Source organism: Schistocerca cancellata, chromosome 5, assembly GCF_023864275.1.
Source record: "Schistocerca cancellata isolate TAMUIC-IGC-003103 chromosome 5, iqSchCanc2.1, whole genome shotgun sequence".
NCBI classification, from domain to species: Eukaryota; Metazoa; Arthropoda; class Insecta; order Orthoptera; family Acrididae; genus Schistocerca; species Schistocerca cancellata.
Window position 1 is genome coordinate 523428934 of NC_064630.1, and position 15112 is coordinate 523444045.

Here is a 15112-nt window from a genome sequence, read left to right on the forward strand (position 1 = left end):
GCGCAAGGCATATGTGAAATTGTGATACGAAGTTTGAAAACGGAACCCCAAATTTGAGGAAATAATTTCCGAAGAAGAAATATTAATGATGGTGGAACGATGGAAAAAGAATAAGGAGCACAGCGACTACAGTCACAGGCAAGGAAAGAAGACATACTCAAGGAGACCTGCCCAAAAACAGAGGCTCCACTAGGTACACATCAAAAAAGAAATATCACAGAAAGGCTAGATCCTACAGGAGGCTCGATGATAATGACACAAGAACCGAAAAAGGTGGTACTAGCGCCAAACAGGAAAAAGCAGCAGACCCAAGCAGTAAGGACAAGTTTCCCAAGCATGACTGAGACCGAAAAATGTGGTATCTTGTCACCTAACATGGGATGGGAAGAGATTCTGAGAAGTAGTGTGATCTTGTCGCCAAGTATTTTGCCTGTAGCTGCACTATCCTCGAAAAGAGGGCCCGCTTCGACTGCAACTGGAGGTTGTAACAGGACAATTCCATTGGTCGGCTAGAAGGGGCAGCCGACTGGTGGTCAAGTCTGCAATTCAGTGATCATCACTTTCCCAGTGCTGGTACCGGACGACACACTGAAGCTAGGCTACCCACAGAACGTGCACGTGCGTACGGTTGCGTTCCGATAAGGGTGTTGGTGAGCATGCCGCACTTTTTACCCATAATGTTAAACTCTGGATTGTTTCACGAGTAATATGAGTAGTGTTAAAGACTAAAAAGTTCTTTTCCGCAATAATATCTAAACGAACTTTGTGTTTAACGAAGTGCAATTAGCTAATGTGTCACTATTCTGACAGACAAACGCTGAACACGTAACCTGTATACCGACACATTACACACCAGTGAGATGAAAACTCGGCTAATAGTCCACGGAATATGGAATTACATGACTAAGGTATTAATAATGGATAATTCTACCAATAATTCAAAGGCATAAAATTTTATTCACAGTTCTATGATAATGTGGGTGATGTTGGCGAGTTAGGGAGTTTCCGAACGTTATTCATTTCGATAACCCTTTGTGAAATCGACCCATATTATTGTTCCAGTCTGAATCTTCAGCTGAAACACTGCGTAAGGCTGACATCCCGGTGTGGTCTGACGAGGACTGCCAGGAGGCGTACGCAGGCTACGAGTACCAGGTGCTGGCGGAGGACATCTGCGCCGGGATGCCTGAAGGAGGCAGGGGAGAATGTAGTGTAAGTTGCATATTTCTGTTTACGAATTTACTGGTGGTTGTCCATGAAAATGAAATCTTTTGGATGATCGGGTCGCGTCATTTTACCCTTATAGTTTTTCAAGAACCTGATTTTTCGACTCCTGTGCTAGTATATTCTTCAGAACCTCTGTGACGCCCATGACTGGTTTAACACCACAAGACTAAAGGAGGCTGCAACATGAATGTGGAAAGGTCGAATTTTTGAGGGAGTACGAGAGCAAGTGAAGCAGTCTAATTACCCAGAAGATTTTATCTTCGTTCGTTTTTATTTCTTTACAGTTTTTGGTATCCTGTATATTACTCCACTTTGCAGTTGTACCAACGTTAGTAGTTGAGAGCGTCTGTGAATGTTTGAATAGAATGTTATATAAGACAATATTCAATACCAGCGGGGTTTCATCTCCGTCTCCTATGTTATATATTTTTGTCTGCAGAATCCATTGAATATGTAATTTTTTTTAGGTTGTGCTCCACAGCTGCAACATGTTTCAAAACTGCATCATCAGCTTCTGTGAAAACCTTAGCTGCTGTTAGTTGTAGTCTGTATACGGACCAGCTTCTGGCACTGGTCAAAAATACATAGGCTATCTTCAGGCACTAGTCAAAAAATTACCATAAAAATACGTACACAAGCCAGCCTCAGCGTTGGTTGCTATTAGTCACATCCAATAACATCACTGATGCTTGCCTATTTATCTTGACGTTAGAATAACTATATGCAATGCATCAGAAAACAGATATCTACAATGAATTTTTTAACCTGTGTCAGAAGATGAACAAGTGATATGGTAGGATAGCAGAACACAGACTGTTGGAGTGGAAGCGTCAGTCGAGGATACACCAAAAATATATTTTGTTTCATTATTTAATGAGACGCTTAGGAGAGTTTAAATTGGTAGCATGCATAGGACAATTAATGAACTTGTGGTTTTATAGATAAGCTCAGCAATCTGAACAATAATAAGTAATTCCTGGAAGATATTAATTTATTGAAACAATTAAGCAAAATCTGGTTTTACAAGCAGAAGATGATCATTCAAATAGTAAACAGGTGACCAGAGGCTTAGTTAAAGCGTGTTAAAGCATAATTTAACTTGAAACAATTAAACAAAATATGATTTCACAGGCATGCTTAGAAATTTTAATACCAAAACAGATTCAAGTCCAGAAATCTGAATGACGAAACAGACTCACATCCTGTGTTTAAATAGAGCTTAATTGAAACAGAATGTAACTAAAAGTTTTCTACGCAAAAAATCTGGAAATAATTCAGATACTAGAAAATTACGTTCACATACATCCATAGCTTTCTCAAAATTTAGATGGAAGACAACTTCCATATTGAAAACAATATATGACATGCTGGTCGTGTGCCCGTCCCCTTAACTGACCTATGTGTCAGGCTATGCATGAAATAACTTCAGCAATGTAATACAAATATGTTGAGTCCATCAAAATAAACTAAACATTAATTAACACAGTCTATTCTACCAATCAACAAGCTAATTTGTGACATCTGATCGACACTTGTACTTAACCATTTAACCTACAGAACCAATAACAAGGGCACAAGAGAAAGGTTAACCTTCGATTTAAAGTAATGATTACAAAGGTCACAATTCAAACTAATTCCTTTTAAAAGGTGTGCAACAGTCCATCCCAAAATCGGGGTAAGAATTACTCTCAACCATCTTTAAACGGTGGATTAAAGTAGAACAACAAATTATGTTGAGGCGATTCTAAAGTGAATTTAAAAACAGTTTCTCAGGCTTAATCAACTATCAAGAGAGACTTACATCCTAAAATGAATCTATACAATTGAAAATAGTGCTGTTGCACAGAGCAGTCCTTAAAGGGAGATAACAATTTTTCAGACCTTTAACAAACAGTAGGATTAAACTGATCCACTCTGAATTGGTGAACGCTTTATCTTCTAGATCCCCTCACCTCCCTCTGATCGGGAACATGAGTTCCACAATTACAATACCAGCAACCAATTAGCAAGGTGGTAGTTCGGCAGAACGTGAGACGCTGCATAGGCTAAGAAGAAGGGCGCAGCCAAGCCATGTTAAATAACAACTACGCTGACGTGGTGGTGGATGACAGCACATTGCGGGTAGCGGAGCTTTAACGGTAACCACTAATGATGAAAACTGACGAACAACTAACAGGCGGCAACATTCAAATAAAGCGGCTCACCAAAAACGTTAATGGCCAGCAGTGCAGCTCGCACCGAATCAGTGCTGCAACAATCAATTTCGTGAGACGACACACACTGCCCCACCGAGACTCAGTTGCGCCATACAACGCGAAGCTGCACCACTCGCGCCTGGGCGCACGCTTGACCGCGGCGCTCCGCCTTAAGCCGTCGCACACGGACCGTGCATCCGAACGTTGAGCGTTGAGCGTGCCGAGTTTCTGACGTCATAGCGTGGAATAGCACGCTCGGGAGTCTTTCCGAACGTGCAGAGCAATATCTGGCATGTCAGATATTCTGAGCGTGCGTCTGAGCGTTGACCAATGAGATGGCACAACGCCACCGACGTCACACGCACGCCATCTCCCTTCAGTAGAGAGGTGTGAGGCGCCATATTGGCATTCATTTCAAGCCTATATGTATATATGCCGTTTCTGGGCACCAGCAAATTGAAAATCACTGGAAAGACCGTTGTTAACTGTGTCATTCGTTCCAATAAAATAATGACAAACAACATATTCATGGCAAAAGAAGTATTGCAACTTGCATATTATGAGAGCAGGCTATTTGAAGGTAGCGACACACTGAAGATCCACCCAAAACGCATTGTTCTTTGTACAACTTCCTATAATTAAATTTCAGTTAGTAACATATCTACGATTAAGGTTTCAGCAACGGTTATCGTAAAATAATTGGAGATCCGTGGTATGTTGTTCGTGTAGCGTAATGAGTATTTTTTTCTTAATATTCGCGTTTTTATTGGGTTCTGATACTTTATTATTAGTTTAATATAAGTATATATTATAATATTTGATGTTATGTAAACCATTTTTTGAGGGGTGACTTTGTTCGATTGGCTTAATCTACAGGGCAGCTTGCGCTACTTGTATAAAGATATTTTGCTCCTTTTTCTTTTACGCTTCGTAATTCACATGTTGCAAAGATTCTGCTACTGGACAGGAACAGTGCTCATGTAAGACTGATCTTGGGGTTTTACTGAAATGTTGGGATGATGAAATAACCACGAACCAAATTATTACTGCACTGTTTGTAATGGAACTTTTATACGCCTGTGTCCTTATTTATTGGACACGGTACTTTCCTTTTCGTGGACGATGCAGGAAATGTGCGTTTTAATAGTGCTAACGTGGGAATTTTACGTGCGCCCGTTAAGTAAACAGTGTGATTTACGAACTGGAAACATCCCACAACTGCCGCTGGAGTGCGTCGTGATAGCGTATACCACGTTGGGGCCCACGTACCGTATGCACAAGTCGCACCGTTCCTGAGCGTTCAGGAGCACGTGGAACTTGGCACGCTCAACGTTAACGTTCGACAGCACGGTCCGTGTGCCGACGGCTTTAGTCTACTGCTCCTTCACCCAGGCGACCGTTCCACCGGCAGCCAGCACTGCCCTTCCTCTGTCGCTCGCGAACACAGGCTCTCCTTTCAGTTCTTCCATGGGTCCTATTGAAGGCCTCAGTCAAACAAAAGACGCCAAAGCCAGAACAATACCTGTGAGGCAAACGCCTCTGGCCAACGATATTGGCTTCTCGGAATGCACTTATTAACAGATATACCAGGTGAGCTAGAAAAGTAATGAGACTGACAACACTGCGACCTCACAACGCCGCGTTTTAGTTACGAACATGGAACAGTGAAAATTAGAGCGATGTTATGCCATCAGCTTTTGTGATAAGCTTGGGGAATCTGCGAGTGTAACTTTCGAAAAGTTGAAATAAGTCTATGGGGGTCATTATCAAAAGCACAAGTATTTCGCTGGCACAAATAATTATGCTCACTCAAGGAGACGAAAAGTCTAAAAATGTTCACGCTCTTGTGACATCAGGCCAACATTTAACAATAAGGACGATGGGTGCCTTGTTAAACTTAAACATTCACCAAACATCAAGTTACGACAGAAATTTCGCACATTCGAAAGCTTTGTGACAAAACAGTGGCGAGAAACCTCAGAACTGAGCAGAAGGACAATCGATGAAAAGTGTGCTGGACCTTCTTGGTAGAAACGCCAATGACCGCGAACAGTTCGGTCGTGTGATCCTGGCTTTTTGAGCACGATCCTGATCAAAGCGGCAAAGTGAGGAGTGACACACGGAGACATCTTCTCGACTGAAGAAAAGCTCGAATGTGCAGATCAAAGATCGAAACAATGCTGCTTTGCTTTTTTTACAGTAGGGGCATCGTGTATGAGGAACCTGTCCTTTCAGAAATAGCTGTCAGCCAAGTATTTCACAAATAGGCCCTCAAATGGCTTCGGAAAAGGGTGAATCGAGTGATTCCGAACACTGCAAACAAGTGGATACTACATCATGACAACGTCCCATGTCAAACCACCACTCCCATCACGGAACTTTTAACCTCAAACGACATTCCTGTGGTTCCTCTGCCACCCTATATACCTGATCTTAGTCCTTTAATATCAATTAAAAATGTCTTAAAGTGATGTCATTTTGGGATTCAGGAAAACATTCAAAGCACGTTAAGAGACGTACGAGTTGAAGCCTTCCAGCGCTACTACCAAGACTAGTAACAACGACTCCGCCTGTATATAGCTGTCGAAGCGAAATACTTTGAAGCGGACAATATCGTCTTTTGAAGAAAAAAAGTTTAGTAGGTAAAAAAACCAGTCTAATTGCTTTTCTCATACATCTCGTACACCGAAGGTAGTACCATCTTAACACAGGTTTTGACTCCAGCTGATGAGTTACGTAAAAAAGCATGTATTTCATCAGTCGTGTAGTCAATGTACTTACTCTCACCACAATCATCCATGCAAAACCATAATCTCATTAGACAACACTTACGCGAAAATTGTACAGAGGTGGCTGTAAATGCAAAGAGAGTACAGTATCAGAGCAACTCCTGGAGATTTCCCATTGAACCCCCAACCTTGTAGTGTCTGTACCATTCAGTATACATTCTTTTCCAAAGAGCTATGGGAAAAAAGAAAGACGTTTTATGATTGGCATAAGATATATATTGTAAATATACTGCTGTCACAAATATGCGGAGACGATTAATTTGCCGGAATGAAAAGAAGTCATAAAATTATTCAGTTCAGTTCCGGAGTTCTAGTTCCAGCAATTTGTCTTCTTGACTTGTACTTGTAAATGTGCTGGTAAAGCCGTAGTACTTTCCCTCCCACGTTAATGTCTCTCGATTCTTTCAGCTCACTCTGTACTCTGTCACTTGCTCTGAACAGAGGGTGCACATTCGCACTTCAGATGTTCACCAATGACACTTTCTTAGTTAGGATTTTAGCGCGGGCTAGACAGCAAGATACCTGACGTAAGTTTATCGTATTCGGTTTTACGGCCAGAAATTTTAGAAAGGCATACTAATTTTTCACTTGTGATTTACACATTAGCAAAGAAGTTACGTATGTATGGTCACTTTTGGCCGATTTCGGTTCTAAACTATTTTCGAGAGCATGTATTCTCCAACAGTCATTTTTTCCTCATTTACGCAAATGTATCAGAAGTAACAGTCGACATTTGTGATAATAGGCAGATCACCGAATCATTATGACCAGATAAAAACATTTGCGCTCGTCAGAAAATCGAGTAGCTAGTACCGTACGATAAGTAAACGTAACATAATGTATTATAACAGGAAACTGTTCACAGTGCGAGTTAACGCAGCTCGCTTTCCTAAAACGCATTGATACTGACACACAAGAGCAAATCCTGCGAATGATACCAGAATAAAGATTACTGTTGAAGCTTTAAACTGTTTCCTGACATTAAGTTTTGCCCTACTTGAAACAGCGTTAGATATCTCGCTATTGAATATCTAACAAAGAAACCCTACATCTGTTTCTTTTAATTTCCTTGTGATTACGTTCCTTCGCAATTCATACAGCTTCCTTTCATTTCGTATCTTCTGCTTTCTAGCAGTTGCTTCATACAGTCATAGACTGATTTATTTCTTTAGTTATCCATTCTCTTCAAAGGCATAAGTTTTTGCATATATAGCATATTAGTGGTTCATGGTGTGGGTTCCTGTAGTCATGTCCTAGTTCATGACCCATGGGCAACGTATGAGTGGGCAAGTAAGTGGTCCCGACAGTCGGGATACCAGTTACTTTGGAATAAGGCTGGGCATCTCGGACATATTCTGAGTTGTGGTCACCTTTGTGCTCATACGGCAAAGACTACCAAATCCACCGGTTAGTCCCTCAACCGTTAGGGGTAAAACTCAATGGGACTAGGGGCAAGTAAGGCTAGCAACCTGCTTCCCTGGTACTTTAAATATGATGCTGGCAACAATCAGAGCAAAAATTCTCGGACCTTTGGAGGTGACGGAGTCCCACCTCTAACTGACAAACCAGGGACTCCTAAGATACGACTCGGCAAACAAATGGTAATGAGAAGGGGAGGTATTAATATCAATGGGGGCTACTCTGAGACGAAGGTAGAGCTGGCAGAGGCTGCAAGTAAGATGGGGCTGGATGTTTCAGCTGTTAGTGACATTCGGGTAAGGGATGAGACAGAAGATGAAGTGGGAGATTACAGGGTCTACCTGTCAGGAGTCAAAGCAGGAATAGCACAATGGGGTGTAGGGCTTTACATCAGGAAAGAAATGGAACCCAGCGTAGTTGCAATAAGGTATGTAAACGAACGACTGATGTGGATAGATTTGACAGTGTCTAGCAAGAAAATTAGGATTGTGTCAGTATATTCGCATTGTGAAGGGACAGATCAAGATAATATGGATAGATTTTATGATGCACTCAGTGATGTAGTTGTTAGAGTAAATGACAAGGACAGTGTTCTGCTCATGGGTGATTTTAATGCCAGGATTGGAAATCGAACAGAAGGGTTATGGGTAAATTTGGAGAGGATATGGAGGACAACAGGAACGGGAAACAACTCTTGGATTTCTGTGCCAGTATGGGCTTCACCGGTATACTTGGGAAGGCAGGGCAACCAGATCTGTCATTGACTATATAATAACAGATCAGGAATTCAGGAAGGCTGTGAGGGACACACGTGTATTCAGGGGATTCTTTGATGACACTGATCATTATTTAATCTGCAGCGAAATTGGTATTGTGAGGCCGAAAGTGCAGGAGGTCAGGTCCATATGTAGGAGGATAAGAGTGGAGAAACTTGAGGATAAGGAAATCAGGCACAAGTACATAACAATCATCTCAGAAAGGTATCAGTCAGTTGAATGTAGTCAATTACAGTCATTGGAAAAGGAATGGACGAGGTACAGTGACACAGTACTAGAAGTGGCTAAAGAATGTCTTGGAACAGTAGTGCGTACAGGTAGGATGAAGCAAACAGCTTGGTGGAATGACACAGTCAAGACAGCCTGTAAAAGGAAAAAGAAGGCGTATCAAAAATGGCTACATACTAGAACTCAGGTAGACAGAGAAAGGTATGTTGAAGAAAGAAACAAAGCCAAACAGATAATTGCAGCATCCAAGAAGAAATCTTAGGAAGACTTTGGAAACAGGTTGGAGACTTTGAGTCAAGCTGCTGGAAAACCATTCTGGAGTGTAATTAGCAGTCTTCGAAAGGGAGGTAAGAAGGAAGTGACAAGTGTTTTGGACAGGTCAACCTGCTTGTGAATCCTGTGGATTCCTTGGGCAGTTGGATGGAATGTTTTGAAGAGTTGCTCAATATAGGTGAAAATACGATCAGTAATGTTTCAGATTTCGATGTACAATGGGATAGGAATGATGATGGAAATAGGATCACATTTGAGGAAGTGGTGAAAATGGTCAATAGATTGCAGTGCAATAAAGCAGCTGGAGTGGATAAAATTAAGTCGGAACTCATCAAATACAGTGGAATGTCAGGCCTTAAATAGCTACACAGGATAATTGAAATGGCCTGGGAGTCGGGACAGGTTCCATCAGACAGGACAAAAGCAGTAATCACACCAATCTTTAAACATGGAAACAGAAAAGATTGTAACAACTACAGAGGTATATCTTTAATCAGCGTTGTGGGTAAAATCTTCTCAGGTATTGTTGAAAGGAAAGTGCGAGTATTAGTTCAGGACCAATTGGATGAAATTCAGTGTGGGTTTACGCCTCTTAGAGGTTGTCAGGACCAGATATTTAGCTTACGGCAAATAATGGAGAAGTGTTGTGAATGGAACAGGGAATTGTATCTATGCTTTACAGATCTAGAAAAGACATATGACCGGGTTAGTAGGAGGAAGTTATTGTCTGTTCTACGAGATTATGGAATAGGAGGCAAACTTTTGCAAGCAATTAAAGGTCTTTACATGGATAGTCAGGCAGCAGTTAGAGTTGACGGTCAATTGAGTTCATGGTTCAGAGTAGTTTCAGGGGTAAGACAAGGCTGCAACCTGTCTCCACTGTTGTTCATATTATATATGGATCATATGTTGAAAACAATAGACTAGCTGGGTGAGATTAAGATGTGTGAACACAAAATAAACAGTCTTGCATATGCAGATGACTTAGTTGTGATGGCAGATTCGATTGAAAGTTTGCAAAGTAATATTTCAGAGCTAGATCAGAAATGTAAGGACTATGGTATGAAGATTAGCATCTCCAAAACGAAAGTAATGTCAGTGGGAAAGAGATATAAACGGATTGAGTGCCAAGTAGGAGGAACAAAGTTAGAACAGGTGGACGGTTTCAAGTACTTAGGATGCATATTCTCACAGGATGGCAACATAGTGAAAGAACTGGAAGCGAGGTGTAGCAAAGCTAATGCAGTGAGCGCTCAGCTACGATCTACTCTCTTCTGCAAGAAGGAAGTCAGTACCAAGACTAAGTTATCTGTGCACCGTTCAATCTTTCGACCAACTTTGTTGTATGGGAGCGAAAGTTGGGTGGATTCAGGGTACCTTATCAATAAGGTTGAGGTAACGGATATGAAAGTAGCTAGGATGATTGCAGGTACTAGTAGATGGGAACAATGACAGGAGGGTGTCCACAATGAGGAAATCAAAGAAAAACTGGGAGTGAACTCTATAGATGTAGCAGTCAGGGCGAACAGGCTTAGATGGTGGGGTCATGTTACACGCATGGGATAAGCTAGGTTACCCAAGGGACTCATGGGTTCAGCAGTAGAGGGTAGGAGGAGTCGGGGCAGACCAAGGAGAAGGTACCTGGATTCGGTTAAGAATGATTTTGAAGTAATAGGCTTAACATCAGAAGAGGCACCAATGTTAGCACGGAATAGGGGATCATGGAGGAATTTTATAAAGGGGACTATGCTCCAGACTGAACGCTGAAAGGCATAATCAGTCTTAAATGATGATGATGATGATGATGATGAACATATTAGCTGGTATAAATTGTTTGCTTCTTATGTACTTATCATCTCAGGTGCAGTGAACACAGGATGTGGAAGCCTGTTGAGGAGCGACGGAGACATGGCACGGACAGGACGTGTTTACAATTTACGTTACACTCCAATTGATTTCGCAATTTCATATTTTAAATTAATAGAAACAGCAGCGCACCACTTTAACGTCTCCACCACTCGCCGCTTCCGAGCGTCAATCGCGGCTATAAACAACAAATCCCACTGATAACGAAGCAACGTGCCGTGTCGCCGCACACCTCTCCTGTGTTTATTGCGCCTCAGCTACGAGCAATTCTTTTACTTAGCCCATCTGTCTCCACTTTTCAGAATTTCAGTGCGATTTAATCAGTCATATTTTGCTTCATTCCTCTTGGTGCGGCTTATTCTTCATCTTTGTTAAATTTGCCTTTCCGGACAACGGTAGCCAAAAGTTGTGGCATACGTCCCTACACATTTGTGTTACTCTTATAGTATTTTTGTATTTAATCATCTTTCCTACGTCTTCTCTTCTTCTGGTTTACAAAACTTACGTCTGTTAAAACTTTTAAAATGAATCACAAAATTTCTTACCCTTTCTCCTACACAATTCCCTAACTTAATTCTCTTTCCTTACTCCATTATCACCTTCCTGGTTTCAATTACTGTGCAACGTTCACCTCATTTAACATATTTGTTCCTACCACTAAATTTCATCAAATTTAACTCGTCGTTGTCGCATGTAAACCTTTACAATGTTCGCTGTAGGTAATTTCTTTATATTCCATATCAGTGGGTTCTGGAAACTCAGTCGCACGTTCTATCAGTTAACCGTATTGATTCCATTACTTATTAATCAAATGCACTTACTGTTTGCGCTCTCCGGTCAGATGTGTTTACTTGTTAAATTTATTTTTCTCAGTTACGTTCTAAATTTTTTTGTGGTGGCTATATTCGGATTATATTGTCCACTATCAGACCATAGCCTTAGTTGTAAATGTTAATTTACATTTCCACCTGTGTACACACAGACAATATCCAAAACTGGTATTTTTACACATGTAGAATATTAACTCTTACTCAGGAACTTCACAAAGACAAGTAATGAAAGGATCCTCCAAAAGTATGTGGTGTTATTGCCTGCACGTTTCATTGAGCCCTATCAGTTTTCAACAAGATATTTCGCTTTCAGTATATTTACTGTTCCTATAAATTAAAACTGCCATTAGGAAATGAAGATTTACTTGCGAGATGTCAGCAAGTTTACTGCAACGCATTGTCACATAAAGGTTTAAAATTACTCCAGATACGCTGCGTTGTTTTATAGTGTGGCCTTTGAACTGTAACAATGTCTGTTTTATGACTTGATGCATTGTTAAAGGAATGCAGCTTTATATGACGCATAAAGAATTAACAGCTGGTACTGCCACAACAGAAAAGAGCACATAAATGAAGCAGAAATTGTTGTCAAGACTGCACGACGAGCTGCAGTCAGAACCGGACTGAGGAGGTTTAAAATCGCGGTCCTCTCTCCAGATCAGTTTTCCTTGATTTCGCAAAACTCTTCAGACATTGGTCCTCTTTGAAGATATATCGTGGCTTATGTTTGTAAAGCACAATGTCCAGCAACATCGACGTCAAGTAATAATAAAAATAAAACCTACATTTTTCTTCAAGTGGTCAAAGAGTTTTAGATCAATGGATATTTTCTGCGCTGAAACAATAAATAAACTCAATAACATATGTCATCAGTCACGAAATAGTGTTTGTAAAATGTTCCTCATTGATTAGAAGTATCCTGAAAGATAACTAAAATTACAAATTTACCTGAATTTTCTGATTGATCTGTGTGTGAGAGACATTAAAGCTCTGAAATGGATGCTTCGAATCATATCATACGTTGCATTACACTTTTTGCGTGTTCCATTACCCAATTCTCTTTTTCCCTTTTTCAGGGAGATGGAGGTGGACCCCTGCTAGTGAATGGCACTCAGATCGGTATAGTGTCGTGGTCCAGGAAGCCTTGCGTTACAAAGGGATCTCCTGGCGTGTACGTCGAAGTTTCGTACTACGTCGACTGGATCAAAGAGACGACTGGCAGATCTTAAAGAATTCTCACCACTGAATAAACAGGCATCCGCTTTAGTGTGATTAACATGTGATACCTGCATATATGTAACTTACGGATTTATTTATGTGATTACAAAATATGAGCTACCTACTATGAAATTGGTATTAATTTCTCCTGCAGGTTTATGAAATTCCTATCAGCCTCAGAATCTTGTAAACATTAAATCGTTTCAAAAGTCCGATCCGAAAGCATTTGAAAACAAAAGTATTAGATTGCTGGGTACGTAATTTGAGGTTGAGTAGTGTGTAACACTTGAAAGGAACAACTATCTCTCTCACTCTCTCTCTCTCTCTCTCTCTCTCTCTCTCATACACACACACACACACACACACACACACATATACACACACACACCCTCTCCCTCCATTTATCGTTAAGTAAAAGCTGTATGTGACTATTGGCGACATATGTACTGTGAAAGGGGTTTTTGTTCTCTAACTTCTTATCATGACAATTAAGGCCATCTTTGCTTCCATAGCGATTGCTGTCTGCGTCCGACGAGAAACATCTGTTAATATTTCAAGGAAGCTTATAACACTTACCGTACATAATGTTTGAATGTTACTTTCATCATATTCAACAATTTGCATATTTTTGCTTTCAGAACAGTATTGAAAAATCAGTAAAGCATATACATCAATTACTGTTTAAAGAGAGCATCTACAGATGATGTTAGACTAATTATATAAACACAATGGTGATGAGAATGATACGTCACCTCTTGTCAGATGTGTGATATTTTTAGCCCAACATGTTTTGGGACTACGTGATCCAGTTATAAAATGCTTAATTGTTGGCACAGCAGCTTTAAGCATTTGATAATGGGATAGCGTAGTCACGAAACATTACGTGCTAAAAATATCACACATTTGACAACTTGTGGTGTAGTATTCTCAGCACTGATTCATGAGACAGTTGTATGGAGGCATCACAACAGATAATATGGACACGGAGGTAACGCCTTAGAAATTTCAGCTATCTGTCTTGTGAACACGTTGTGCTTTCACGAGTATGAACTGTTGGTTAAGAGAAGAAGTGAAAAATATTTTTTTGCCTGGATGTGTAATACGGAATATCACTGTATGTTAAAACACTATAATGTGAAGAACTAATGAAATCTGAGATGTTAACTGTTAACGACAAAAACGTACTGCTTCTTCCAATATAAACTCGTGTAATGTCTATTGCAATGAAATGTCAGTTTTTTATTTATCTGCAGATCATTTTATAAATTATATAAGTCACATTAGCACAACAGGGTACACAGTAGCAAAAGGTGGATAATATTTGTTCTTATTTGAATGATAAAAATAGCGACAATGAAACATAACTGAAATCGTGCGTGTGTGTGTGTGTGTGTGTGTAATAACCTGTAGCTCTAGTTTCACAAAGATTTACACTATGTGTACAATGCGGTTTTGTATATACATATTGTTATATACTTATTTGCAAATAAATTAGTTTATAATGCCAAAACTCGAATTACACTAAAATCAGCCTAACACTCGGCAGCGGAGCCCGCTGTTTTCGCAATTTTCTCGCAGATTTAAACTCTCCGATGGGTCAGGAAACGGACCCCAAATCCTGCCTTTATAATGGTCATTGCTGTAACCCACCAAGCTACTTTATTCTTTGATTGTTTTTAGTTTTTGGACGTTATGTTAATCATACCTACCTTTGGGTCAGCAATTCAATTTTACTTCACCTATTTTCGTTGTCGTAGCGTAACACAGGAAGCTCTCCACATTATTGATTGAACAATTTGTCCTTGGCGTACATCGTATTGTGAATTATGTCCCACAAATGATTCACTGATAAATCCTAAACCAGTTCTTTAATGTCTGTGGTAGATAAAAAACATTAGAGTATGGCTAAAATTAATATTACGTGAAATACATATGATTGAAAATTGAGCATCAACCTTTCCAGTCTTAGACCATCATCAATGTATATATATCCAAAAGTACAAACATCGAAATACGTTAAGAAATTATAAACAGGTACAAAACGAATGTGAATAGTAACAAAGTTAAGAACAGTTCAAGTAAGTACATTCCCCATGATGGTTTTTTTTACAGTGGATACGTCACATGTGTTGTAATATCTAATACATTCCAGTATAGTAAGTTCTACACAGGTCACACAGGATGTTCTGAGTAGGGATATCAGTTAACAGAACAGCCCACTAATGAGAAGGCTGGAGAAGTAAGTACTGTTGTGGTAAAAACACTTAAGAGTTAGTCAAAGACTTTCACTA

General features: G+C 40.1%; 1 protein-coding gene across 1 annotated transcript in view; it reads left to right on the forward strand.

Annotated features, from left to right (window-relative positions):
• Positions 1 to 12931, forward strand: part of LOC126188870 (trypsin-1-like) — an 83535-nt gene extending 70604 nt beyond the window's left edge. Inside the window, exons 6-7 of the mRNA XM_049930524.1 lie at positions 1063 to 1212; positions 12680 to 12931. Of these exons, the coding sequence (XP_049786481.1) occupies positions 1063 to 1212; positions 12680 to 12832 (303 nt within the window). The 3' untranslated portion in view covers positions 12833 to 12931. The remainder of the gene's footprint in view (positions 1 to 1062; positions 1213 to 12679) is intronic.
• Positions 12932 to 15112: the final 2181 nt, after the last annotated feature.